Source organism: Canis lupus, chromosome 17, assembly GCF_011100685.1.
Source record: "Canis lupus familiaris isolate Mischka breed German Shepherd chromosome 17, alternate assembly UU_Cfam_GSD_1.0, whole genome shotgun sequence".
NCBI classification, from domain to species: Eukaryota; Metazoa; Chordata; class Mammalia; order Carnivora; family Canidae; genus Canis; species Canis lupus.
The window spans coordinates 24,857,360-24,885,165 of NC_049238.1; the positions used below are offsets into that span (position 1 = coordinate 24,857,360).

At 54.4% G+C, this 27,806-nt stretch overlaps 1 protein-coding gene and 1 long non-coding RNA gene across 3 annotated transcripts in view; one reads left to right on the forward strand and one right to left on the reverse strand.

Annotated features, from left to right (window-relative positions):
* Positions 1-26,725, forward strand: EHD3 (EH domain containing 3). Of its 2 annotated transcripts, none has more exons than XM_038561200.1 (6): positions 1-294; positions 9,491-9,667; positions 12,966-13,063; positions 20,461-20,873; positions 21,691-21,855; positions 24,525-26,725. In XM_038561200.1, the coding sequence occupies exons 1-6, from the start codon at positions 68-70 to the stop codon at positions 25,050-25,052; spliced, it is 1,608 nt and encodes a 535-aa protein (XP_038417128.1). In that variant the 5' UTR covers positions 1-67; the 3' UTR covers positions 25,053-26,725. The 2 variants fall into 2 exon arrangements, with proteins under 2 accessions (XP_038417128.1, XP_038417129.1); XM_038561201.1 differs by lacking the exon at positions 1-294 and adding an exon at positions 1,142-1,198.
* LOC119869732 overlaps positions 9,079-27,806 on the reverse strand; it is a 41,508-nt gene continuing 22,780 nt past the window's right edge. The window contains exons 2-4 of the long non-coding RNA XR_005372280.1: positions 13,169-13,279; positions 11,791-11,885; positions 9,079-9,855 (exon numbers count right to left, since the gene is read on the reverse strand). This is a non-coding gene — a long non-coding RNA (uncharacterized LOC119869732). The remainder of the gene's footprint in view (positions 9,856-11,790; positions 11,886-13,168; positions 13,280-27,806) is intronic.

The window sequence follows — 27,806 nt, forward strand, 5'->3', positions numbered from 1 at the left end:
GCCCCTGCCCCCGGGAGCCGAGGGCGCGGACGCGGGGCTGCACGCCCGGGGGGCTGCGGGGGCCGCGATGTTCAGCTGGCTGGGTTCCGACGACCGCCGGCGGAAAGACCCCGAGGTCTTCCAGACGGTGAGCGAGGGGCTCAAGAAGCTCTACAAGACCAAGCTGCTGCCCCTGGAAGAGCATTACCGCTTCCATGAGTTTCACTCGCCCGCCCTGGAGGATGCGGACTTCGACAACAAGCCCATGGTCCTGCTGGTGGGCCAGTACTCCACGGGGAAGACCACCTTCATCAGGTGAGCCGCCCCGGCCCTGGCCGCCTGCCCGCCTCCCCGCCCGGCGCCTGGGTCCTCCGGCGCTCCTGGCGGCCCCCTGCCCGGGACGAACGGGAAGCCTTCCTTCCCTGGAGGGCGCTGAAGAAAGTCTGGTGTTTGTGTGCGCAGAGCTGACCCCACCGTTTCACTGCTGGTCCCCCACCCCGCCCTACCTACTGCCTCTCTGCTCCCGAGGTCAGTTTGAAGTGTTCAAGTTCAGAGCCCTCTGCATTCCCCCTCATTTTATGGATGATGAAACTGAGGCCTGGACGGCACAGTGAGAAAACTGGTCACAAGAGCACCTTATTGCTGGCTGGGGGTGCCTCACACCCTCACTTATTAGGGGCATGCCCTTCATGGCCTGGACCACCTCCCCTGCCTTTTAAAGGGCTCAGCCACTCACGTGGGGGGCTCTGCAGCTGCAGCTGAGGAGGTGGACTGGGGACTTAGCTCCTGCTGGGGCAGTGCCACTTGTCCTTTTTTATCAGCTTCCCTCTCTGAGCAGAGCTCCTTGTGTAGATCTCTTGGAGACTGGACAGGAACGTATCAGACGCAGAATGCTTTTTTCTCTTCCCCTGTTTGATCTTAATGGCTCAGTAATAACATTAACGTCTTTTAGAGGTGGAAGAGATGTGGGCAGATTGTCTCATCCAGTCCCTTGACTTGGCAGGTGAGATGACCCAGGCTTAGAGGGGTTAAGTGACTGTCCAAAGCCCCGTAACTGAGTAGGAGGCCCACCTGGGCTGCTGGTCTTAGATGCATGGGCGGAGATGCTTGGCTAAATGCCCGTGACTCTGAGGGTGAGTCATCTATTCCCTTCAATTCCAGAATCCTAGGCCTGAGGGGTCCTCAAGAAGGCAGCCTGTCCACCCGGCACTCGGAGAAGGTCCGTACCTTATCCACCAGAGTGATGACCATCTTTCCTATCTTTGCAGGACAGGCTTCTCTCCAGACCTCAGTCCATACAACCTGCAAGGCCAGGCAGTTTCCTCTGGCCTCATTTACAGCCATTGCCAAGCTGCTGCAGGTGCTTTGTGGCCCTCTGTCGAGTCAGACTCCTGTTGTGTGGCAAAGGGTGTGGTGGCCAAAATCAGTGATGCTCAGCTCCTGCAGAAGGTTTCAAAGCAGGGTTCCCATTCAAATCAAATCTTGTTTCCATCCCAGGCAAATATTGACCAGCCGAGCACCTGCACCATGCAAAGCACTGTGCTTTGTTTGGCAAGAGCAGAAAAGTTAACAGTCTGGTTACTAATTTTCTAGATACTAATTTTCTCTAGTGCTAAGCTTATACACAAGCCTTCTGGGAGCAGGGCTTGCGCCATGCTAACGTGTCATGTCTGAACAGAACACCAGATCGGGTTTCCCTTTGCGGGGTGGACAGCCTTGGGCTCAGCAGCTTTGAAGGCTGAGTGATTTCTAAAGAAGTTAGGTACCCGGGGTGGGGGGTGGGGAGCTGTTGGCTTTTGGATACCTTCTGTTGTCAGAACTGCAAGGACTCTTAGCAGTGAATCTAATCCATTGCTTTCTTAGCTTTTTAAAAGGTCAGTATATCCTTTGAAAATCTAACAAAAGCTGTGGCCCTATCTTTAGAAAAAATGCACAGATACATACACAGAAATGTACAAATTTACATATAATCTCACGGGGAGAACCTCTGATGGAACCCACTTCCCTTAGTTCAGTAAGCACCTATTGCTGCCCAAGGCACTTCAGAGCTCCTTAGGCTCTGCACAAGATTTCCTTTGTCATCCGTGTCCTCCTCCGTCTGGCCTGGTTTGTGCCCCACGGGAAGGTACGGGCCCTCCTTGGCCCTCTGGACACACCTTGGTTATAACCCCTGGTACATAATGTGGAGCTTCTCCTTCCAGTAGCACCAGAACTTATAACTGTGCCTTAGCTCCCTGGGGCCCTCACCTGGGGTCTCAGCTCCGGGAGGCTCCCAATAGATGTTTACAGAATGGAAGGGAAGATGGGGAAAGGCGAGTGTCTCCAGGGACAGGATCCTGGAGCGGCAGACAGGTTTAAGTGCTTCTTGACTGAGACACTCTCCTTGCTTTGCCTGAGTCATGCTGGCTGTTAACTGGGTCCTAAGAGAGTGGCAGAGTCAAGTCGCCATAGATTATTCCTTATCTGAGGGAGACAGGAAGGCCGGGAGAGGCAGATCCCTCGCTTTCTTAACCTCCAAGTACAAGACTTCTCCCTCCCCAGTCATGTAGTAACTGAATTTAGCTCAGTGCATCAAAAGCCATCCCCCTCGAGGGAGAGTCCACCCCGAGGGTGGGAGGGGTTGTAGCACAGGCAAGCCCTCCAAAACCAAATTACATATTTTCCTCCTTTTCATTAAACCCACTAAGCAGCTATTTTTTTTCCATCAGAAAATGTAGACCAGAATACCTTAGAAGAGGAAGAAAAAAAAATCACTCACAAGCCCACGACTTAGGGGAAAACATTTTTAAATATAAATACATATATACTTATCTTGCCGGTATATTTAGCTATTTTGTAACACAATTGCCATAATGTAATCCTGCATGCTAATGTATTTCCCTTAGAGAAGGAGCATTTTTAAATGTCACTTCAAAAATCTTTGTAAGCATTATTTTGAAGAGCCGCATGATATTTTGCTGTGTGTAATTGCAATTATTCATTAACCAGTCTGCTTCTTTTGAATGTTTGAGGTTGTCTCTAATTTTTCAGTTGTGGAACCACCCTCACTACCTCTATGCGTAATATTTTTCTACATATTGGACTGCTTTCTCAGAGATTCCCAGAAGTGAAATCACTAGGCCAAAGGTTGTACAGTTTCATCATGCCTTTAAGTTTTTCTGGTTTTTTGATTTTGGTGCTAAGAACCGTATTTCTGAGTTGCTTTCCAAGAGGGTAGGTTGATACAACACCCCTTCCCCAGAGCGATGACGAAGGCCCCAGTTGGAGGAGCCACCAGTGTCTCGCTCCCTCTCCCACCCCTGCTGCTTGCCTGAGTGCCCTGATTCACACAACTCCATCCTGGCCTGAACCTGTGAGGGACGGAAACAAAGACTTGCCTCTTCATTTCCTGGCCCTTGGCCCTCCACCTCCTGAGTGTCCCTCCACTTTCAGTTTATGTACTTGCCATGGGGTCTATTTCTCATCTCAGGAAGAACGTGCAGAAAAGGACATTCTCCTGATAACTAATTCTTCTGATAACTAATTAATGTGCTATGATCTCTGCTTGAAATAGCTTCCCTGGCCTACAACCCACAGTAATAAAATAAACAATAAATTGGCCCAGTAGCTGCTCCCTCCACACAGGCTGCCTCTTCGGATACAGTAGCGCTGTGTCCCTCTGGCCCTGGCAGCCTTCCTCCAGCCTCTGCTGTTTGCCTCCCTTCACCCTTCCTCTCCCTGGCACGCAGCCTTCAGCCCCTGCTCCCTCGCACGCTTGGCCCCCTGGTCTCCGAGGTGCATCGCGGCTGCCCCAGGGGCTGAGCAAGGCCCGAGTGCTCCGGCGGGCTGGGAGGGGGCCTGGCTGGGGCACAGCAGAAGGCAGAATGGAAGTGGGGGACCAGGGGATGGAGTGGGGGGCCTGAGGCGGCCTGAGCGAAGCTGCCTGGGTCTCCACAGGGAGGTCTGGGCTGGTCCTGAAGACCTGACGCCTGTCTACAATGGGACTCGGGCTGCGAAGTCTGAGCATGTGGTGGGGCTGCAGGGCTGAGGTGGGGGCTCCTCAGGGGGCCCTGTGGACCTCCCTCACTTCTTCAGGGGGCTCTTTGCATCCTCCCACAAAGGTGACTCAGCATTTGGCTGGTGTGTGCTATCTCTCATTACGACCCTGGAGTCCCCACAGCCCAGGCCTCATCCCTGGGTTTACGGCATCTCCACCACGCAAAAGATGATCCTCCGGAAAGCCAGAGGACTAGGGAAAGGGGCCACCATTCCAGGTGGACCCACTGACCTCTGCAGGGTCTGTTCTGCTGACCATGGTCCCTGTAACACCCCAGTCATATCCTCCCGCTGAGGGTAGAGGACACCCTTCTCCTGTGAGGGCTCCCGTTTGCTGGTCCCTAAGTGGGAGTGGGTGGAAGTCTGGCCATCTCTTGCAAGGCTAGAGTGTTACTCCAAGGAGAAGACTGCCTCAGGCCAGAGGAATGAGTCCACCTGCCTCAGGTCTGGTGTCTGGAGGGCATCAGGAGAAGCATTTATTGGCAGGAGGGGACCTCTGGAGAAAGGCCTCCAACCCATTCCCACTGACGGTGAGGCCATGGAAAGAACGCAGGCTGGCTTAGCAGAATCCAGGCTCTCCCAGTGCTGGCCAAGAGACGTCATCAGGAAGGCCTAACCTGTCCCAACCCCAGTCTCCTCATCTCTGACATGTGACTAGCAACAACCAACTCTGTAGGGTTTCTCTCTGGATTAAGAAGGGAAAGAACCAGTGTAGCACCAGTTATGTTCCAGGCACTGCGCTTGGGCCTTTACTATTTACCCTCCTCTTTCTAGCTGATTCTTTAAGCAGAGGCTTAGAGGCTGGCCTTCAGGAGGTGGGGGAAGCCTTGTCCAGCTCCACCCACAGCTGGGATGAGGGAAAGGGGAGGGATGTGAGGGAGGCGAGCATCTTGCCTCTACCTCCAAAGACTTGAAGAGAAATCGGAAGGGGGCGGCGGGCAGTGCTGGGTCAGTCGTGGACTGGGTGGGCCGGCCTGTTGCAGTGTGGGTGCGGGAGAAGGAGGCTAGTGGAAGGCTTGACAGCCTGGCCACAGGTCTCCTCTGTGCTGGGGTCACTCTGTCCCATGGCAGAGGCTGCTCTGTGCCAGGGACAGTGGTAGCTGCTCCGGGAAGAAGAGCTGACTCAGCCCTCAGATGGCCCATCTACTACCTCACTTTGTGATTATAGGGTACTTTCTGGTGTCCCTAAAACCTCCTGAGACAAGTATTACCCAACAGGGCGAGTATTATTGCTTTTGTTTTTTTAAGATTTTATTTATTTGAGAGAGAGCGCTTGCGCGTATGAGCAGGGGAAGGGGCAGAGGGAGAGGGAGAGGGAATCTCAAGCAGACTCACCACTGAGCGTGGAGCCCAACGTGGGGCTCGACTTCAAGACCCTGAGATCATGACCTGTGCCGAAATTAAGAGTCAGATGCTCCACCAACTCAGCCACCCAGATGCCCCAGTATTATTGTTTTGACCCTGTTTCAAAGCTAAGGGCCTGATGCTTAGAGAGAGCAAAGACACAGGTGTACAACACAAATATCTGTAACATAGAGGGGAAAGCAACCTGTGCTGTAGAGTCTGAGGATATGCAAAGAGCTGTGGCCTGTGGTCTGGCCCCGCTGTCGAGGGCACGGATACTTTGGAGGCAGACCTGGTTAAGATTCTTGGCTCCCCGCCTTTACCCTGGGTGCTTTGGTCACTAGTAAAGCAGGCCACATGCTTAGATTGCCAGCCAGGCAGGACACAGAAAAATGAGGAAAATGTTAAAAAATAATTTGCTTTAAAAAACGTGAAATAAAATTCTCCTCATGAGGGAAAATCAGAATTGCGTAGGACTTCCTTACACCTCTGTGATGGTTTAGTATTTGTTCAATTTTGCAGTGGATGGCCAGGGGGCAAAAGTGTTCACCAAAATCTTTTCCACTCTTAGGGCCTCTAAATATTGTTCTTTGGCCTCAGAGTGGGGCAACTTCCATCTCAATTTGCTCAGCTGCAGACGTAAAGTAATGCTGCCATCGCACGGTGCTTCTGGGACTGATTAAGTGGAGTAATATGGGGGAGAGGTCCTGGAACAACACCTGCCACACTGTGGGTGCCCAGCCTGCCTGTCCCTCTTTATTCTTATGTGTCCCCATCTCAGCCATTCCCACCCAGGCTTGAATTAACTTTTCTTTTTTTACTCTGCTGTGGGAATGTTTTTGCCTGGCAACAGAGGCGATCTGTATCACTCCCCATAGAGAAGCAGCCATGAGATCCCTCAATAGCTTTTCCTTTCTGGACACAGTGGTGGCTTTGTGAAGGGGGCACTCGGTGCTGCAAGCCATACCCAAATGTCCCTGAGAATTTACCAAGCGCTGGGTTCTCTGGCCTGCCTGTGTCTCTGGACTTGCTGGTGGCTCTGTTGGATTCTGTGTTTCTCCAGACCCATGTGTGGTCAGCCGATTGGGGTCACGCGGGTCTAGCCAAGAGGGGCAGGACAGCAGGCCCAGCCGCCAGGCCTTGGCTGCCTGAGGCCGCAGCTCCAGAATTGCCTGGAAAGTGGCCCCTGTTATGCTGGGAAGTGTCACCCTTTGTTCATCTGCTGGTACACCGTGTCTCTCCCAGGGCTGGAATGTGAGGCGCCTGTGTCAGGAAGATACTTCGTCACTGGATTTGGCCCTCTGCAGGCTAGGCATTCTTGAGGCCGCCTCGGGCCTGTTTCTTTCCACCCATCTGTATGTCAGCTGTGCCTGACGCCTCTGATGGCATCCAGCACCCTGCTCCAGGCTCAGAATTCCCACTTGCCACACTCTCTGCCGGGAGGGCCCTGCTAAGGCTTCTCACCCAAGCACACACAGTATAGGTGCTCCATTTCCACCACAGGTAAGAGTGGATGGGGCTTTCCCTGGGCACAGCCAGAACTCTCAGGAGGCAGCTTCAGGTTTCCAGAATGGTCTTGGAGAGCCAGTGGGCTTGGACCTGCTCTGGTCACCCCAGCAACCACTTCTATGGGCCACATCCCACTCATGGAGACTGAGCTGTGAACCTCAGTGGTGGGTGTTTGTGGAGATGAGGACATTCCTCGGTTTGTGGGCACCAGAGCCTAACTCTCCCTGCAAGGCCTGGATCCTGTCCAGGCTCCTGCCAGACCCCTGTGGGGCTCAGCCTTTTCCCATTTCCTGGTCAAGGAACCTAAGGCAGGAAAGGAGACATTGAATGTAGTGGTCAGGGACATGAATTCTCAAGGCCGAGTGCCACTGTTCAAATCTTCGCTCTGCTATTCACTGACTGCATATCCTGGGACACACTGTTTGACCTCTGTCTCCTCTTTTTTACAATGACTGGTAATCTTGGTGCTGGTACTGGTTTAAGTGCTTAAGGCCTGCAACTCACAGGACCCTTGGAACACCCCATGACATGGGTTTTCTCATTAGGCCCACTTGATGAGAAGGATCATAGTGCTCACATCTGAGAGATGAAGATGAAATGAAATAATCCATGGAAAAGTCTAGAACAGTGCCTGGCACATGGCAAGTGCTTAATATATCAGAACTATAATCTCCCATGTCGTGGAGGTGGTGAAGTCCGCACAGCATATGTACCTACTGCAGGGCATATCCCTCATGGTTAGAGAAGCAGGTCGCTGGCCCCAGGTAGCTGAGATGCCCTGCCTCTCCACTGAGGCCCTAGAGAAGGTGTGCTTGAGGAAGCCAGGCATGCTGTCCAGGTGTGCAGCTGTTGTCATTTCTTCTTATCACAAGTCAAGTGCCAGCTTTCAGTGTGGTCCTCTGATGGGAGAAAATCCCGCCTCCACACCTGGATTATAGGGCTGACCTGGAGAAGATGAGGGGCTTCCCAAGGCAACCAAGAACCCTCTAGTGTGACAGGGGTGACCTCCTGGGCAGCAGCTTCTCTGCTGGCTCCTTGGGGAGGGAGCCCATAGCAACCCCACGTCAACTGCCCTGTGCCTCAGAGTAAATGAGTGGCTCAGAACACTTCCTGGAAGCACACGCAGGATGTGGAGGAGCCAGAAGAGACCCCAGCAGGTCTCCCCAGCTACCAGCCTGTTGAGCAGAGCCTGACCGGTGCTCCAGGTCCATGTTGGGGAGGCTTATGGTGGAGTCATGTCTGCCAATCCCAGCTCTGCCCTGACCTGTGGGGCCTTGATCAGCCCACTGTTAGGGCAAGACAGCCCTTCAGCTAGGGATTTGGGTTCCTGCTGCACTACCAGCTGTTTAACTTGGAGAAAGCCACATAACCCCACTAAGCTTGAGGTCCGTCAGCACCTGCCTGTAGGGCTGCTGTAGAGCCCTGAGAAGTTCTAGTGATTAGGGTAATGTCTGGCAGGTGGAAATGCTACTGAGCATCAGTGGTTTTATCAGTGAAATTGGGAAGGCTGGTCTAGAGCACGTTCTCAACCCAGGCTGCATGTTAGAATCAAGGAGGGAGTTCCTAGAAAGGACAGGTGGCCTGTGCCCTCCCACCCCAACCCTACCACCCCCAGCCAGTGGAGCAGGGCCTCGGGGTGGGGTCTGGGCACCATTAGCTAGAGCTGCAGGTAGCTCAAATGCGGTCCTCAGACCGCTGGTCCAGGAGGAGGCTTTTGCATTCCTTTTCTTCATTCTCTGGCTCACTGCCTTTGCCCTTGACCTCTAAAAGGAGCTATGGAGACAAGCAGTGGCCTGGGGCTCACCCTTCCCCGGACCTGGGGAAGAGCAGAGGGAGGCACCTGCCACCTCAGGCTGCAGCCTAGTACCGAGGCCAGAGGGTAGGACCAACAGTCTTAGATGGGATGGAGACCGACTCTTCACAGTGTGCCCTTCACACCGTATGATGATGAACTGTTTTTATATTTTATATTAAATGACTGAGTGACCATGTAAATGAGTACAGACCTAAGGAGAGTCAGCCAAGTCTATGGATGGCCTCATTCTAAGCTGTTTTTGTGCGGGCACTTGAGCAGGCGACCTTCAGTGGTGAAGTCTGCTGGACTCTGTGCAGGATTCAGTCTCAACCTGTGCTTTTTTTTTTTTAAGATTTTATTTTATTTATTTATTTATTCAGAGAGAAAGAGAGAGAGGCAGAGACACAGGCAGAGGGAGAAGCAGGCTCCATGCAGGGAGCCCGACGTGGGACTCGATCCCCAGTCTCCAGGATCACGCCCTGAGCTGAAGGCAGCACTAAACCACTGAGCCACCTGGGCTGCCCTCAACTTGTGCTTTATTGCTGAGCCCAAACTTGCTTTCCCCTCACCCCCAACTCCTGATTCGGGGAGGGAAAAAGATAAAGACCAAAAAGCACAGATTAGATATTTTAAGTTCAGCTTACATCCTGCTTCCTCCCCAGAGGCTTTTGCATTTCCCATCCAGGGATATCTGTCCCTGCCACAGAACATCATTGCTGTTCACCTGCCCCTCTGCCGTGACACGCATCATCACCCACCAGTGGCAGACGTGCACACCTGTGCCCTGAGAACAGAACCCTGTGTGATGACTGTGCTCCCTTCCACCAGGTACCTCCTGGAACAGGACTTCCCTGGCATGAGGATTGGGCCTGAGCCGACCACTGACTCCTTCATCGCCGTGATGTATGGACAGGTGGAGGGGATCATCCCTGGGAACGCCCTGGTGGTGGATCCTAAGAAGCCTTTCAGGAAGCTCAACGCCTTCGGCAATGCCTTCTTGAACAGGTGCGTTCTCCGAACACACGTCCTAAGTTCTCTTTTCTTCTTCTTGGAGTTTGAAAAGGAAGGGATGAGGTCTTGGGAGGCTCAGTGCCTTCTCCATACCCAGAGTCTCGTGGTGGTCCCGTTCTTGTTGGGAATGTAACTGAGGTAGTCACCACTGATTAGGGATGTAGGAAGTAGGCTAATTCCTCCTGACCGTGGAGTAGGGAAGGATACACCAGTTAACTCACATCCCCATAATCGGCACCTTCTCCAATAAAAGCAGAGGGCTGTACTGTGTCGGTCCCAGCTCCTGTCTATCCAGCTGACCCTTGAACAACTCAGGTTCGAACTGCATGGGTCCATTTATGAGCAAATTTTCCACTGTGTGGGGTGGGACAGGGGGGATTGACACTTCTAACCCCCTCAATATTCAAGGGTCAACTCTACTACAGAGGGAATTTGCATCCAACTGGAAGGAGATAGAGGAAGGCTCCCCTCTGTTCCTGGGCATTATCTTTCCTGGGTGGAAGGAACCCTGTGCTAAGGGTGGGAGCCCTGAGTTTGAGCAGTGCCTCTCCTACTAAACTCACTGTGTGACCTTGGACAGGTCACCTCTCCTCCCCTGGGACGAGTGTAAGTCTGCCGACACCAGGGTCATTGGGTCATCCTGGGTGATGAAAGCTGTAGGTAGGGAATGTGTGGCCAGCTGAGCCATTATTCCCATTATTATTCTGCTTACGCAGAATGCAGGCTGACCCCGACCACACTTGTTCTGCACATCCACACCGCAGCTCCGTGTATGTATTGCACCTGAACAACGTTAACTACTTTCTCTACTAGGAGGCATTTAGAATAGAGGCAAAGATGATGGGCTCTGGCATCAGATCTCCTGGGTCCAAGTCCTACCAAAGGGCACCATGGATCTTAGACAAATTACTTAATTTCTCTGTGCCTCACTTTGCCCATCTGTGAAATAGGGTAAGAGTAATATCCTTCTCCAAGGCAAGAGGGCTGATGAGGCCTCTGTGGAAAAGTTGGCATTAGCCATGGGTGTTCAATGATAAGCGAAATGATGCTGAAAAGGTGGGACAAAAGGACACTTCAGGTAAAGAAAACTGAGGGGAAAATCCCCAAAGAGCAGAGAGGAATGAAAGAATATGGCTCGCTGCAGGAGCCTGGGAGCAGAACACGGTGCTGTGAGCTTTGCACTTTTCTCCAGGAGCACTCAAGAGCTGAGAGGATGGGTGTTTAGACTGGTGTCGGTGTGGCACCTGCCAGGTGTGTCTGCTGGGATGACAGGGGGCGGAGGAAGCCCCCTTGCAGGTGCCTCGAGCACCACCGCAGCCACACTCCAGGAGCCTACCCCCAGACATCGGCTCCCGTCCCAGCGCTGCCCAGGGGTCCTGTTCAAGCCCACTCCAACCCCCTTAGCCGCCGCCTCCTCCTCCTCCTCCTCCTCCTCTTCCTCCAGTGGATGCCCTTGCCTCCTGTTCTAGAAAAGATGGAAGCCAGGATGGGTGGAGTCCCTGGAGCTGGGTTTTAATCTGTCCAGGCTCCCAGGTCGCCTGCATCCATCCGAGCCCACTCCCACCAGTCTGCAGAAAGCTGTGTTCTCTTTCCCCTCCAGCTCTCTGCCTCCCTTCCCCACTTCGGGGTGCTTCGGGGCCAGCTACTCAGGGACTGCTCCATCAGCGGTCCCTTCTTTCTGACAAAGGCACCCCCGCCTCTCCCCTCCATGCTCCACTGACCTCCGTGCAGCAGACCCTACCAGTTCGTTCTCACTTCCCTTCACCACCGAGTTTCATGGCATCACCTGCTCACTTCGCCCTGTGTCCCCATCACAGCTGCCCATGCAAAGGTTGCTGTGACCTCTCAGTGATCGGGAGCCGAGGGTATTTCCCACCCTTCCCTCCCCCTGCTTCTCCTCGCTGTCATTTCCTCTCAGCCTATTCCCTCCCAGCTCCCCAGTGCTCCTCCTGCCTGCCTGGCCAGGCCCTGTCCAGTCTGCTCTGTCCCTTTCTCTCTGGCTCCTGTAACCTGGTGTCACCCTCAGCGGGCCCCACCATCAGCCCTCTGCCCTTCCAAGAGCTCAGCGCAGGTGAAGCCTCAACCACAGCCCCCGTCCCAGACACCAGCCCATGCACCTGACCACCTCGTCGCCAAGTGTCGGAAACCCAGGTGACGCCAGCTTCAGCAAGATGAAGAAATCTTTGTAGAATACTTGACTGTGCTGTAGAACCTAGGGACCAGAATGAGGCTGGGCCTCAGGAATAAGGAAGGCACAGGCTTCGACAGGCCAGGGGCTGTGTCACCAACTTCCCCACCCCATTACCTAGCCAGCCCAGCACCGGGCACGTGGCCAGCACTCCATACTGGGCTCACTGACAGCTACTGTATCTGACTGAGTCACTCTCTGCCTAAAATGTTCCTCAGCATAAATGGGTTTCTGTTGCCCTCAGTACAAAATCCACATCTCTCGAGGCCCTCACGAGGAGGCTAGAGCAGCCCTGCCTCCCTCCCAGCCGCACCCCCGGCCACCCCAGCCTCCTCTGTGCAGCCTTCCCTGATGCCCTCTTCTGTATGTGCCTGGCCTCCTCCCCTACCCTGCCTCTCTGCTGCCATCCCACTGGGAATGACACCCCCGGTGTATCTGAGGGAATGAGACATCTGTTAGGCTTCTGCCAAAAACGGCATCTAAGAGAGAAGGCTCAAAGTAAGAAGGACCTAAGTTAGGTTTACCAGTTTGTATTCTGAGACTTCAGGATGTAACCCTAGAAATATTTCCTTTAACAAGGCTTAGCCGCTATCTTAATAGCAGTGCATTTGGAAGCCCAAATAAATGTTCCTGGGTGGCGTGACCCATTCATCAAGGCCAGCTCCGGTGCCTCCTCCTCCAGAAAGGCCTCCCTGGAAGCCATCTCTTTACCTAGGATTTCCTGAGCCCCTCACCTGACCTCCCTGAGGGCGGGGGAAATGGTCTCATTTCACCTCATATTGTGATTGCCTGTGCACACACCTCCTCTCCTCACCTGACTGTTCCTTGGGGGCAGAGATTAAGGTTTGGATGTCTTTGGAGATTGAGGTTTGGACAGTGTCCCTGACAGCAGGGAGCTCACAATTGAAGGATCACGGCTGCCTCAGGATCACCCAGGGAGCTTCTTCAAAATACAGGTCCTGGGCCTAGTTCTAGGGCGGAGTCTGGCCTGGAGCCTGGGAGTCTGTACTGGAGGCTTCTGAACCTCCGTCTCAGGGCGGGGGTGTGGGAGGCCACGTGAGAGCCAATGAGAGGCCAGCGCGGGCCTGCTGTCGCCCCATGCAGATTCGTGTGTGCCCAGCTGCCCAACCCCGTGCTGGAGAGCATCAGCGTCATTGACACTCCAGGGATCCTCTCTGGGGAGAAGCAGAGGATCAGCCGAGGTAAGTGAGGCACCTGCTAGGATTGGCTCTGGCTCTGCACTAAGTTCTTTCTGGCATGTTCTCGTGCTTCCATTCTATGAGATAGACCCCAGGTCCTACTTGTACCTTGATGAGCTTGCGCTGCCTCATGTGCCATGTGGGATGATCCTAGGCAGGAGCCGGAGGACAGTTTGGGTCCACTGTAGCTCAGGAGACAGCTGGCCACAGTCTTCTCATCTGTAAAAGGAGACATCAGTGTCGCCTTACTCACCTCATCAGGTTTATTCATCCTCCAGGAGGCAGTACCATGGGCCAGACCCTGGTTTGCTTCTGAGGCTCCTACAGTCCCTGGCCTAGGGAGCCTGCAGCCTGCAGGAAAGGCAGATGCCTGCAGAGAACTTCAGCCCAGTAATGCGAGGATGGGGGCACGCTCTGGGGCATAAGAGTAGGGAGCTGGGTATGTAACAGCACTTTGAAAACTGTCCACTCCAGACAGATACGGGGCGATTTCTCACCAGGGAGGTCCCTGGACCTGGCAGTCAGGAGATGGAACTCTGGCGCCAGGCTGCCAGCGTGCTAAGCCTGCCTCCACCGCATCTTAGCTGAGTGAGCCTGGGCAGGGTTCTTGGCTTCAATTATGCATCGCTAAAATAGGGGGAAATGATTCTATCTACCTTACAGATTATTTGAGGATTAAAAGAAATAATACAGGTATAAAGCCCTCTGCCTGGCCCATAGCAAGTGCTCATGAGTATAGAGTATATGATCATCATCATTAGCTTTCCTAGCTCTAAAATGCTTAAATGATGCTGTACAAAAGCAAAATCTGCTCCTGGCTTTCCACCCCAGTCTCTCCTGCCACATCCTGCCAGGTGCCACAGGTAGCTCCCTGCCCTTTCTGGGTGTCCAGCAAGCAAAGCAGATGAAGCTGCTCCCACCCCAGTACTGGAGCTAGGAGCGGGGCTGGAGCCAAGTCTGCACTCAGAAGTCAGCCTCCGGGAAGGGAAGCCTTGGGACCAGCAGGGGTTCTGGGCAGTAGCCGTAGGTGACTGACTGCTTCCCTCCTGCATGTGCATTGGCTCCTGCGCTCTGCAGCCAGACACAATCTGTCCTGCAGCGTGTCTGTGTCACTGTGCTGGGGCCCAGAAACCCCCTCCTCCAAGGGCATGGCCCACATGGGCTGGCATCTGTTTAACCCCAGGCTCCTGGGTCCCTGGGAGGAGAGCCCCTGCCTCATGGGCAACAGGTCAGCGTCCCCAAGGCTGTACCAGGGGAGGCCCAAGTGCCATCGGGGCTAGGCTGGGTACAGGCCCGGCGTGTCAGAACTGGGCCACCGTGAGCACTCCTGCCAGCTGCCCCAGCTTCCTCTCTGAGGAGAGCAGCTCTCTGGCATGGCAGGACCCTAGATCAGCTCCGCCATGGCTGTATGAGTGGGTACAACCAGCCCTGGCAGTGGGTAGACAGGGAAGGCAGTGGGAGAGGCCTTCAGGTCAGCAGCCCGCTCCAGGGCCTCAGGACCCTGGTCCGTCTTGCAGGAAAGTCGGAGCCTGCTCCTCAGGACCCCATTCGGGAGCACGTGGGCAGAGGGGTGGGCAGAGGCCCCAGCAGGAAAGCCCTGCCTCTCCCTCCCTCCCATTTCACTGAGGAGATGACACCTGGGAGCAGACCAGGAGGGGCCTATGCTAACACACCATGTGATCAGCAGGTTAGCCATGGGATCCCGGGGCTCAGGCTCCCTACTTCTGGGCCGTATGGTGGTGCAGGAGCTGAGGAGGAGCTGGTCTGGAGACATAAACCCACCCACAGCCCTGGGAAGAAAGGCTCACCTGCCCTCTCCCCTGAGCCTTTGTGAGTCCTGAGGTACTCAGTCCCAAGCCCTGTGGAGGGGAGGCTCAGACATCTTTGTTTCACTTTTATTTGTTTCCCTAAACACACTCCCCGTCCTTACCAGCACACCTCCCCCACCCCCTGCACCTCCCCAGTTTCATCTGGGCTCCCCCTGAGTTTAGGCCTAAAGGAGCTTTTCTGTTTCACCCTGACCTCCTCGAGGAAGGCTCAGGAGAGCCACAATGTCTCAATCCTCGAGGTCTCCTCGAGGAAGGCTCAGGAGAGCCACAATGTCTCAATCTCCAGCACCTGGGGGTTGGGAGGGAACGGTGGCACATGTGCTTGACAGGTGAGTCTAGAGAGGACTCGGGCCTCTAGGATCTCCGAGGGCACTGGATTGGGAGTTCGGAGCCCTGGGTTTTAGGACTAGTATGGGTCTCAACAGGTCGCATTTTCTCTCTGAGCCTGTGTGTCCTGTGTAACAAGGGGTAATGATGGCCATCCCATGACCTTGGGGGTCTACCGATGGTAATGGAAACACAGACATCAGCTCTGGGCCTAGATCACCGGGTGCTCCCTTCTTTCCCCTCTATCTGCCAGCCAGGGCTGCCCATTATACAATCCAGGGTAATCTATGTGAATGCTCTCCCTTGCGGGTGTGCGTGCACCGCCTGTGCAGCTCTATGTGGCAGGCCTGCTTCCAGGGACTCCTGCCTTCCTCAGCTCCTGTCCCGTTGCATTGTTTTCCTATTCTTGCATCTTCTCTCCGGCTTTCATCTTTGGACCTCAGGAGCTGCCCTTGGCAAATTGGGTGCTGGTTTTCTTGCCTGCCCTCCATACCCCTTCCCGCCCCACCCCGACCTCTAGAAGTGATGGCCCCATGAATGGCTATACCAGCCAGTTCGTTCTCTCTGCCTTCCCGAGTTCACACTATAAATGCAACTGCTGGCAGAAGCGGCCTGTGATAAAAACCAGAGCTGGGAGGTGGGTACTAGCACTGTACCACCAGCTTGGGGCTGCACTGCCCTCAGCATGAGAGGGACACTAGAATGGGAGGGCCTCAGACACCCTCAGATATCAGGAAAGTTTCCAGTATGCAGAGCCTTCTGCCATCCTTGCTCACAATCAGCCTCAAAACCTGGTAGTTGTGGTCTATACCTACACACACATACACCTTCACATCTACACACACATACACACACCCCCAGAGGCGTGTGCACAGAACCAAACACTCCTTGTATGGCTTCCTTCCTAGGGCACTCAGAACTCGGGGTCTGGCTACACCACAGATTGGGTGCTTCTTCCCTTCATCTAGCCAGCTCAGGACAGGACAGGGCCCCCTGTGTTGTCCGGCAGACTGTGCGCTGCACAAGCTCCCCAGGCGGAGAGGCACGTGGGGCTTGAAATCCAGCCCACGCTTCATCCACTGAGCTTCATGCTGGGGACAGTGCTCAGGAGAGTAGCAAAAAGGGGCAGCAATGCCAAATCTGCGCAGAGCTGCCTCTGGCCTGGTGGCTCCAGTGTGGCACATGCTGGAAAGGGAACTGCTCCCGAGAGCTCCCAGGCCTCAAGCCTCATGGGAAGGAGCTCTCAAGTCTTGGGCAGGAGCTGGAAAAAGTGCAGTCCTTGCTCAGGGTGTGGCCCCTCTGCTCAGGCCTAGGGGAGGGTGTCTTAGGGGAAGAGAGGAAGCAGAGAACATCCGGAAACCTGAGTCCAGGAGATCCCAGGCCAGCACTTGTCTCTGGATGAAGATGCACTGGGATGGCAGCAGAGGGGCAGGGAGGCAGTTCCTGGAAGTGACAGGATGTGCCCAGCCCTGGGTTCATTACTGGGAAGAAGCAAGGATGCAGCAGGAGTGGGACAGCTCCGGAAGCCTGAGTGTCCTTACACTTGGGAACCACATTTCCTGTTCCTTCTCAGCTGGAAATCCCCACAGGCCCCACCCTAGAAAAGCAACCCCTTGGGCATGGTGCTCACATTCCCTCCAAGGAGACGCCTTCCTGCACAGGTGAGCTCAGCAGGGCCACAGGAGGTAAAACTATGCCCTGGCCATAAAGCTGGAATGGGAACTCTGGTCTTCTGATACCCAGTCTAGTGGCTTTGGAGCACATTGTCATCTTCCTGCCCAGGGGGAGGGCAGGGAGTGGAATGGGGGTGGACTCTCATCTACAGTTCCCCTGGTTGGGGGTGGGGGAAGACCATGGAGGATCTAGGCTAGTCCTTGCAGCCTCATGTCCCTGGCCCATCCCTGGACTCTCCCTGGAGGGGGGCCTGCACGTAGGGACCTCTGGGCCTCAGACTCTATGCTGTACACATGTGCCCGTGTGGGTATCATGAGCGGAGTAGACCAGCAGAGTCCTGACACCTGTCACAAGGACTCGCCGACAGCCTTGCGGTCATCAGAGGCCTGTGGTATGTCTTTTGGGCCCCTTTCAAGGTTACATGTAGGAGGCATACAATGTGATTGGTTCCCTCTTGTCATCTGAGCTCTTCACGCATTTTGAAAATTGGGGCACTTTTATTTCTTTTCTGCTAAGATGTCATTAAATCTTTGGAGGCAAGATGAGACCTTTTATGCACTTAGTCCTCTGATCCCCAGCCATAGATGACTATGCATAAGAAGGGGGTGTGGAGAGGAGTCAGGGGTCTGGGGTCCAGTCCCGCATTAGCCACAACCTGCCCATGTGAGCTTGGCCAGCTCCTAACCTCTCTGTCCCCTCTCTTCCCCATAAGATATGTGTGCCTTGTGTACCTCCTGGCATGCGGATGCTTGTGAGGATCAAGTGGATGATGTGGCTGAAAATACAGAGAAATGTGTGGTCAGCTCTCTTGTATTACACTTCAGACTGCAGGAAGCCAGTGGGTGATTGAGGAGTTGCCTTACTCATTGTGTTCGTCTCATTGATTTCCTCCTGCTTGGCATTACTTAGAAATGCTTCCTTTCCAGTTCTCTGGAGCCTGGGGGTTGGTGGGAGAGCCCCGGATCTCTGCAGGCTGCCCAGGCCCTCGGCCTGATGCCCGCAGATCAGATCTCTTGGAGCTAGCAGACCGGCTACACATGATCCCAGGGATTCCAGGAAGGCCGTCTTTGCACTCATGCACTCTCTCGGGGCTTGACTCTCCCTCCGCCTACTAGTTCATATCTCATGAGCCCTTGGGCTGCTGCAGGTACTCAGGAGCTCCTGTGGAGGGGTCTCAGAGCCATTCCCAAGACCAACCAGGGAAAGAGGATCAGTCACCCCAGAAGTTAGGGCAGAGCCTCCAGAGTGACCCTCTTGCCACTGTTAGATCCTGTTGCCGTGGCTCTACCACTGACCCCTCATCCGTCAAGTGTTCTTATCCCCACTTTTCAGCTGAGAAACTGAGGCTTGGATTTGCTAAGGCCACACAGAAAATAAATTCCAGTCCATGCCTTTCAGATGCTCCCATTCCTGAGTGTGCATAAGCCTAGTCCGGAGACAATGACCCATCCCAAGGCTGCTAGGTTCTAAATAGCTGGGTGCAAGAGGCTGAGCTTCAGAGGAAGCCCGGCCCCCACTGCTCGATCCTCATGTTCCTCCCGGCCAAATCCAGGGAGAAGGCAGCTGGCGTACCTGACTTTGTGCTTTGATAGCACACAGAATTCACAAAAGTAGGGGGATGACTAGGAGCACTCAGTGCTTACAAAATCTCAGAAAAGGTTCCCAGAAGCTGATCTGGTCCTCAGACAGGAGGAGACCTCACCCAAGCACCCCAAGGTGTTGAAGACGCCCCCAGCCTTCTTTCTCCCTGTCCTGGAGGCCCGCCTCATGTGTCACCAACATCCTTCCACTTGTGCTCCCCACCCTCACACCTCTAGTCTTAGAAGCAGGGAGAAAGGAACCTCAGAGATCTTCTAGTCCAGCCCCCCTGCTTTGACAGGCAAAGAGACCAGAGACGGAAGGCTGTTTGTCCACGAACGCACAGCAAGTATGGCTGAGCAGAAAGTAGAAGGGACTCCCCGGCCAGTGCTCCTCAGGTGACCCCTTCAGAGCACATCCCACCTTGAGAACACCAAGGGGCACCTCTCCCAGCCAAGGGGACAGGAGCAAGCAGGTGGCCATCCTCTTCTGGCAGCGATGACCTGGTGCTGATCTTGTTCCACCCTGAACTGGGGGCAGGTCAGCCTTGTCCCTACTCTCCCTCAAGCCTTAGCAGCTTGAGCCCCCTCTTGCATGGCTGGTGCCAGTAGGGATTGGATAGAGTTGGTGGGGTAGGAGCCTCCTTTCCCCAAGCTTCTCTGGCCCCTTTGCTTTCCCTAGCCTCGGGAGGGGTGGCAAGAGGGTGGGGAGACATGAGCTCTGATCCTGGTCTGCCCCCTCCTGCCACATGGCCCCGCATACCCTCTGAGCCTCCACTTCCTGGTCAGTAAAATGCCAGGCTCTGGCCCCCCAGCTGGTTAGGAGTGGCTGCTCTGTGGTTTGCTTACAGGAGCAGCAGCACGCTCTCCGGGCCGCCCTGCCCAAGGCCTGCACGCAGCCACAGTCCTGTCAGGCCAGATTTGGGAATGAGCCCTGTTGCCCTCCCCAGCTACCAAGGACGGCAGGCCTGCTGGTTCTGGGCATCAGAGCAGCAAAGCCGTGACCTGCCTTCCAGGGTGGGGATTGGGGCAAGGGGGTCAGGGTGTCCTGGTTTTCGGAGTCCTCTGGCCCCCTTCCTGCCCACAGCTCTGAGGGACTGCCTTTGGGAGGTGAGAGAAGCCCTCCACCTAGCTGTACTGAGGGAAGATTAAAATAGCCGGGCCTGGGAGGGTGGAACAGACGGGAGCAGCCCCAGGGAGGGAGAGGGAGAGGGGAGCAGGAGAAGGGGCACAGGCTGCAGGCTCACTGGAAGCTGGAAGGCACTGGCCTCCTGGACTCTGTGGAGCTGCTGGGTGGGCAAGGGGGGCGGGGAGGGGTGAGGAAGGCAGGGAGGCAGGGAGGTGGCCAGGAGCAGGACAGCTGCCCTCTGACCCACATGGGGAGCCCAGGGTCCTGGCCTCACCCCTCAGTGGCTCTCTGAGTATCACCTCATCTGTGAACCTGTTTTCCCCTCCAAAAAGTGGGAGTGGGGCTCCTCACCCTGCCCACCTCCAGGGGTGCAGTGAAATGAGGTTGGGCCACGAATGTCTTGCCAGCCAGAGCAAGCACTGAACTTGGGGTTTGGGGACCTGAGTACCACGCCCCGGTGACTGCGTCCTGCAAGCAGGATGGTCTTGGCCGAGTCACTGTGCCCCAGTCTCTCGGGGGCACTGACTGTGCCCCTACCTTGCTGCTGGGCAGAGCCCGTCTCTGAATAAAAAGACTACATGGGAATAATGATGGTAATAGCAACTATGTGCTCCGAGCGCATCTGGTCCTTTTAATTCTGTTAACTCGGAGCTATAGGTATGCCCGTTTATAGGTGAGGACGCACTGACTCAGACACACTGAGTAACATGTTCAGGGCCAAATAGTGAACTCGTGGAGGACTCCGGGGGTGGGAACCCAGATCTGACTCCCGAGACCTTGCTCTATGTGCGGCGCCTGACTGCCCCTGCCCGAACCCCTCCCCGGGCCCCGGGGCCCCTCCCTCTGACCGTCCCTTTGCCACAGGGTACGACTTTGCGGCCGTCCTCGAGTGGTTCGCAGAGCGCGTGGACCGCATCATCCTGCTCTTTGATGCCCACAAGCTGGACATCTCTGATGAGTTCTCCGAGGTCATCAAGGCCCTCAAGAACCACGAGGACAAGATGCGGGTGGTGCTGAACAAGGCGGACCAGATCGAGACACAGCAGCTGATGCGGGTGTACGGGGCCCTCATGTGGTCCCTGGGGAAGATCGTGAACACCCCAGAGGTCATCCGCGTCTACATTGGCTCCTTCTGGTCCCACCCCCTTCTCATCCCTGACAATCGGAAGCTCTTTGAGGCCGAGGAACAGGACCTGTTCAGAGATATTCAGAGCCTGCCCCGAAATGCTGCCCTGCGCAAGCTCAACGACCTCATCAAGAGAGCCAGGCTGGCCAAAGTAAGGCTGGGCCCCCTGTGGGACGGGTAGGGGTGGGATGGTCAGTTGGCTGCAAGAGCTGAGGGCCACCCCCACCACCCTGAGCTACTACCTTCGGGTGTGACAACGTCCTAGAGTCCCAGCATCGCCCAGGCAGCCTGGTGGTTGTGGTCACGGGCCCCGGCATCAGGTGGCCAGATGGGAGCCTACCTCCTTAGTTCTCAAACTGGGATCCTAACCCTGGTGAGGACCTTACTCTCTCTGTACCTATCTCCATGGCTATACAATGAAAGGGTGGGAGGACAAAGTGAAATAAGGAATATAGCAGGGGCAGCCTTGGTGGTTCAGTGGTTTAGCGCTGCCTTCAGCCCAGGGCCCAATCCTGGAGACCCTGGGATCGAGTCCCATGTCGGGCTCCTTGCATGGAGCCTGCTTCTCCTTCTGCCTATGTTTCTGCTTCTCTCTCTCTCTCTCTCTCTCTCTCTCGAATAAATAATAAAATCTTTTTAAAAAAAAAAAAAGGAATATAGCAGCTGGGCACATCACAGTGCTGGGCACTCTGGAAATGTTGGCTGTCATCATCATCTTCCTCATCACCAGCATCATCAACAGTATTACCATCCCTATTACTGCCCTGACTGTAACTCCCCATCATCCCACCCTTCCTTGAGATCTAGGAAACCAGCTCAGTGCTAGAAACCATGCGGAGGTGAGGGGGTGAGATGGGAATGATTGCACAAGTAGCAGTAGGAGGAGGGATTTATGGGAAGAGATGGGTGAGAGCCACCCCGGAGGGAAGGAATAGATCGGAAGGTTTCTCTCTGCCCCTGTGTCTCAGGTTCATGCCTACATCATCAGCTCCCTGAAGAAGGAGATGCCGTCAGTGTTTGGAAAGGATAATAAGAAGAAGGAGCTGGTGAACAACCTGGCTGAGATCTATGGCCGCATCGAGCGGGAGCACCAGATCTCACCTGGAGACTTTCCCAACCTGAAGAGGATGCAGGTAAGCAGGGTTTGGGGCTCCAGGACAAGGGACAATGTCATGTGAGCCAGCTGAGTGGCCTGACAATGGAGAAGGCCAGCCTTGCACGCCCCAGATGGAAACTGACCCAGTATCATAAGGTGAGCAGATGGCCCCAGGTTGGTGCTCCCCACTGGACGGCCACTGGCCCAGCAGGTGTCATATCTGGGCCTGGAGAGAACACAGAGCCCCAGCGCTCCCTTTGAGGCAGGGGTATATGCAATGTTTGGGGCCTGATGCCCCCAGTTTAGAACCTCCCCAATCATAGCCACCACCGCTTGGAATCCCCATCATGTGATGTGAAATGATGTCACCTAACATGGGGTCTCTAGACCTTCAAGTGCTCACATTTACCCTTGAGCTCCCACTTGAGAACAATTTGGGACACAAGCCACGGAGGCAGAAGTCTACACAGGGGCTTGCCATCCGAGGGGTACACCATGGGCCCCTATCTCGGTGTTTCTCATGTTATTCCCCAAAGCAGTCCTCTGAGGGAGACATTTTCATCCTCCTTTTGCAGGTGAGCAAACTGAGGTTTACAAAAGTAATTAACCTTTGTAATTAATTGCTGGTAGTTTTCTGAGAGAAGTGTTCACACAGGTTGCTAGTAGAAGAGCCAGGAGCTCTCCCCACAGCCCAAGAGAAAAACCACCACACCATACTGACTGGATCCTCTCTGAGCCCCTGTAGCCCCTGTAGTCTGAGGCTCCAGGAGCACCCACCCACCTTTATAGATGTTAGGAGCATCAGGGAGGTAGTATTTGCAAGGTGCTTAGCACAGAGCCTGGCACAGATGGTACTCTTAAAACGCAGTGTTAAGTTAGGTAAGATGTCACCGCTGGGGGAATCTGGGTGCTGAACACAACGGACCTATCCATATGCCCAATTTTCACCACATCTCGTGGTTCTATGATTATTTAAAAATAAAAGGTTTCTAAGAAGTAGAGAATTTTTTTAAGAATAGCAACAGATATAGTAGTAATACTGTTTATGCTCCTGTTGCTGATGGTTGGCTTGGGAACTTGTTTCTCATCTCAACACTAGAGGTTCAGGACATCAGTATAGTCCCAAATAGGCATTTTTAGTTTCCCATGTGCTAAAAGAAAGAGAAAAAAGTAGACCTTCAAACTACACGTTTGATCATATATCCATTCATTCCCATAACTGCCATCCACGAGCCAGTTTCTGACTTTAGAATTACTTCAACATAATTCAGGTTTGTCACTCAGCTGTACTTAGAATACTTCCAATTTATAAACTCTCTTTCTGTTGAGAGTGTCATGATCTGTAAGATAACATTTGAAAGGGACCATATGACGCCATTACTAATGTGAGGAATCCCTTGGCTTCATAAATGATTTCACCTTCTCATCTGTTTGCCAGTACCACGTTAGGATGTGTTGTTAGGGACGTTGAACCAATCATGTGAGTGGCCATCCTGGCGGGCATTTGTGTGGGGTGATGGGGGTACCCACTGTGCCCCTAGAAGACATCAGGATGTCTGTTTAGGAGCCTACCACACACCTAGCTGTGCTTGGGCTGAAAGAGACACCAGGGACCTTGGGAGGTTATGCGCCAAGGGGAGGAGGAAGGGCTCATCTGCTCCTGCCCTGCACACCCAACCCCCTGCCCCACTGGCCTCCCAGGTCCCGCCCTGCCTTGGAAGGGAGGTGAGAAATGCACGAGCTAACACTCGCTCTTGAAATGTAGCTGTGGGTGTTTTCTGAATTTTTCTACAGTGAACTTGATGTGCTTGTCCCTGAGACTTCCCCTGTGTACTGGTCTCTGCCCTGTGTCCTGAGCTTGCTGTGGCCAGAGCCAGGGCAGGAGCAGAAAGCTCTCACCTTGTCACCAAAAAGGCCAAGAAGGAGCTGGGTGTTCTAGACCCAGGACCTCTCAGAATTGCAGAGATGTGCGAAGTGGAACAGATTTCTCTTGCTGTGCGGTGTGGGTGTCATGGGAAGGCAAGGAGGGGAGCTTTTACAGAATCTGCCTACCTGCCTATGTCTATTGGGTCAGGACCCTCAGGGGAGAAGCCGATATTCGAAAACTCTGTCCAGGTAATTCCAATGAGCATCCTGAGTAAGAACCACTGGTGTGAGGATGAGCCTTGTCTTCTATTGTGATTTGTTGCCTCTGCCTCAGTCTTCCCTTCCCTAAATGGGGATAGAATGTGATGTTCCTCCCTCAGAAAGGCCCTGGGGGAGTGAATGAGATCACTCAGTGAAGCCCCTGCCTTTTGCTCAGAAAGAACCCAGATTAAAGCAGAGAGACGCACATGCCCCCGTCTCAGGGGACAAAGCATTTAGGAACCACTCTTCAGTAGCCGAAACTAGTGAAAGAGAAATTTAATTGTTTTCTAGAGCATTAAAAGGATTCTAGATGAATGGAGCAAACCAGTATTGGTTAAATTTCCTTTTCTTCCCCAGACCCTTGCAACTATTCTCTCCTGAAGGCTTCCACCAAGGGCCATTGTACCTTTTTTTCTCCTCCTCTCTCACATCTTTCAGTATTTCATTATTTTGTGATTGGCTTAGCCTTCAGGGCTGGGAACATTCCAGCATTAGCAGAAGACAGGGTCCCCATCAAGGGGAACGATCTCCCTCCCTGGTCTTCTACCCTCACTTTTCTTTTTCTCTCCCTCTTCCCAGGACCAGCTGCAGGCCCAGGACTTTAGCAAATTCCAGCCACTGAAAAGCAAGCTGCTGGAGGTGGTGGATGACATGCTGGCCCACGACATTGCGCAGCTAATGGTGCTGGTGCGGCAGGAGGAGACGCAGCGGCCCGTCCAGATGGTGAAGGGTGGAGCGTTCGAGGGCACCCTGCATGGTCCCTTCGGGCACGGCTACGGGGAGGGGGCCGGGGAGGGCATCGATGACGCCGAGTGGGTGGTGGCCAGGGACAAGCCCATGTACGATGAGATCTTCTACACCCTGTCACCGGTGGACGGCAAGATCACAGGTGCCAATGCCAAGAAGGAGATGGTGCGTTCCAAGCTGCCCAACAGCGTGCTGGGCAAGATCTGGAAGCTGGCTGACATTGACAAGGACGGCATGCTGGATGACGAGGAGTTTGCCCTGGCCAACCACCTCATCAAGGTCAAGCTGGAAGGGCACGAGCTGCCCAATGAGCTGCCCGCCCACCTGCTGCCCCCATCCAAGAGAAAAATGGCTGAGTGATGGACGGAGGAGGTTCAGAGCCGGCAGGGGTCAGAGGAGATAGAGAGGATCACACACACACACACACACACACACACACACACACACACACGTGCGCGTACACATGCGTGAAGAGCTTGAGAACTGCACTGTAGATGAGAAGGGGCAGGCATCCCCAGGCTTCCAGGCTGGTCTTTGGACACATCTCCAAGTCCTCAGCATTGGGAGACACACGGGAGCGCTCACAGGGCCTCAGGACGGCCTCCATCCCTCTCTCCCTCCCATCTCCCACCACCCAGAGAGCTGCCTTCTCCCGCAGAGGCAGCCCCCTCCCAACGGTGGCCCCTCCACCTCCAGATCCCAGGCTCGGAGCAGATGGAAAAGGCTTCTCCCTTATTAGGCGCTGCACTGTTTGCGGTGCTGTCTTCCCCTATTTGGCTTCCCAGAGGGAAGCAATGCTCCAGGGCCGAGAGATGTGAGGGAAGGGGCTGCTGCGGGCAGCCTAGAAGGAAGCATCCTCGGCCGGGTCCCGGACTGGAAGAGACATGGCCCTGAGCTCTGTGCTTCCCCAGGCTCAGCCTCTGTCTGCCTGGCTGACCAGTCCTTGAACCCTGCCCTTGCTTCATTTCAAAGAATCTCAGATCTGGAGAGAAAAGAGGAAAAATTGGCAGGGAAGAAGGCAAAGAAGTTGCCCTAAATCCTCAACTCAGAGCCAGTCAGGGTGGCTTTACTCCACAGATTTGGGGAGGTTCGTGTTTTTTCCCACCCAGCCCTGATGTTTGAATGACCAGACCCTGCTCCCATTCATCCAGCCGCTCCTGGGTGCCAGGAACTGTACTGGGCACTTTACACACATTATCCCATTCGGCCCTCGCCGCCCCCCAAGGAGATGAGCACCAGTCCCCCCACTTGGCAGATGAGGAGCTTGAGACTCAGAGGACTTTAGGTGACTTTCTCAAAGTCGCAGAAGCCACATGTGCTAGAGAGAGGATTCAGAGCCAGGACCTCAGACCCTTCCTTCTGCCTGCGGCGATGTGTACAGGATCCCGGCACTGCTAGCCGCCGATGAACCTGAGGCGAACAGGCCAAGCATGCAAGGCACCTCCCAGAGCAGGCGGGTGAGGGAGCAGGGCCAGCCGGCATTTTGTGGGCCATCAGTCTGGCCATCTGTCACATCACAGAAGCAAACCGTGCCGTCTGGCTACGCAGCCCATGTTCCTAAAGTCACAGAAGTCCAACAGCGCCAGCGGGAGAGTGGGTCGGCCTGCTGGATGCTGTTTGCCCCTGTCAATGCTCCACCACCCACCCAGGGCCTGGAATCACCCAGCTCAGAGGCAGCCACCTCGTCTCCTCAAGTGGGTCTCGTGCTGATCCTCAGAAAGCTAATGTGGGGGGTCTGAGGTCATGTTCCCTGCAGGAGCCCCAGCGACCCTGCAGCATCCTTGACACATCCCTGCCATTCTCAGTGCCCTACGCCCTCCTTCGTGGTCTTTCCCTTGGCTTGCTTTGTGGCCACTGAACCAATCACTTTGTATGCTATACTCCTACTGTGATGGAAAATAGAAACAAGTGTAACTTATTTTATATCTATGTTCAAACTATATAGAGAATATTCTATGTACTATGATGTGCTTACTACTGCAGTGCATTTGTCATTAGTATTCATGTTAATACAGCACATTTATCCTTTGGTACCTGCTTGGCCACAGAGCATCATTCCAAAGGAGCCTGAGGGAGGCCAAGGGAGGGAGGTGGGTTCTCACTTGGGGCTCTTGGTGGCATCTTTGGCAGAGGATCGGGTTCCCCAGAGTCAGCGTCCATACACAGCATCCCATTGGCCTTATTGATGCCTCTTGGCCCAGGGACTATCCAGGCGGACCCCATGGAAGCACCACTCCCTACCACTGGGGTGGAGATGGTCCCCAAATCTCTGGGCTTCCTTCTGCATCCACACATTTCTCTTTCTCATGAGATGAAAGGCGAGAGAAGACCAAGGCAAAGAAGTCTCAAGTCCCCTACGTTGAGTGCTAAGCCCCGCAGAGGGACCATTTCTCAGCTCTATGCGTTTCTTTGAGATGAAGGGGAGGTAACGTTTCTGTCCTTTTATTGCAGAAGAAAGAGGGGTGTCTGCTAGTCCCTTCACCCCACCACCACTTGGACACAGGACACTGCCCCACATGACCCTGCCTCTCTGCCCTCCCTTTTCAGGACTCCAGCCTGCAGAGATCTGTGAGGCACAGGAATTTGTGGTGGCGTGTTTCCCATCTCCCAAGAAAGAGGAAGTGGTACTTGAGGCTCCTCTCAATGGGCAAGGGAACAATGGAAGGACACTTTCTCTGGGGCTATCCCTCTGGCTCTTGCTGCTTTAGGCCACTGACCTCTTCTAGGCTTCAGGGACCTGGGGCTATATCATGCCTCAGCCTGGAAAACATTTCATGTAGAAAGCAGGGACCCAGCAGGGCAGTTTCACAGGCAAGAATTGCTAGAGACTCCACTGTCCCTTGGCTTCTTCCTCCACCCTGCTCAGTTTGGGCCACAGAAACCATCAGAGAAGAGAGTAACACCCTACACCCTTGTCCCAGCAAATTTTGCCCCTGGTGCATTCAAGTTCAATCATGACCAAAGTCTGGTTGTGTACAGGTGCAGGGGACACAGCTGGCCATAGCAGGGCCTGGGCCTCAGTTTGCAGAGTGGTGAGAAGTGGCCCTGCATCACTCCACTTCCATCTGTCCCCTCTGTTCCAAGAGCCCACATTTCTGTGTTAGCCGGTCAGAA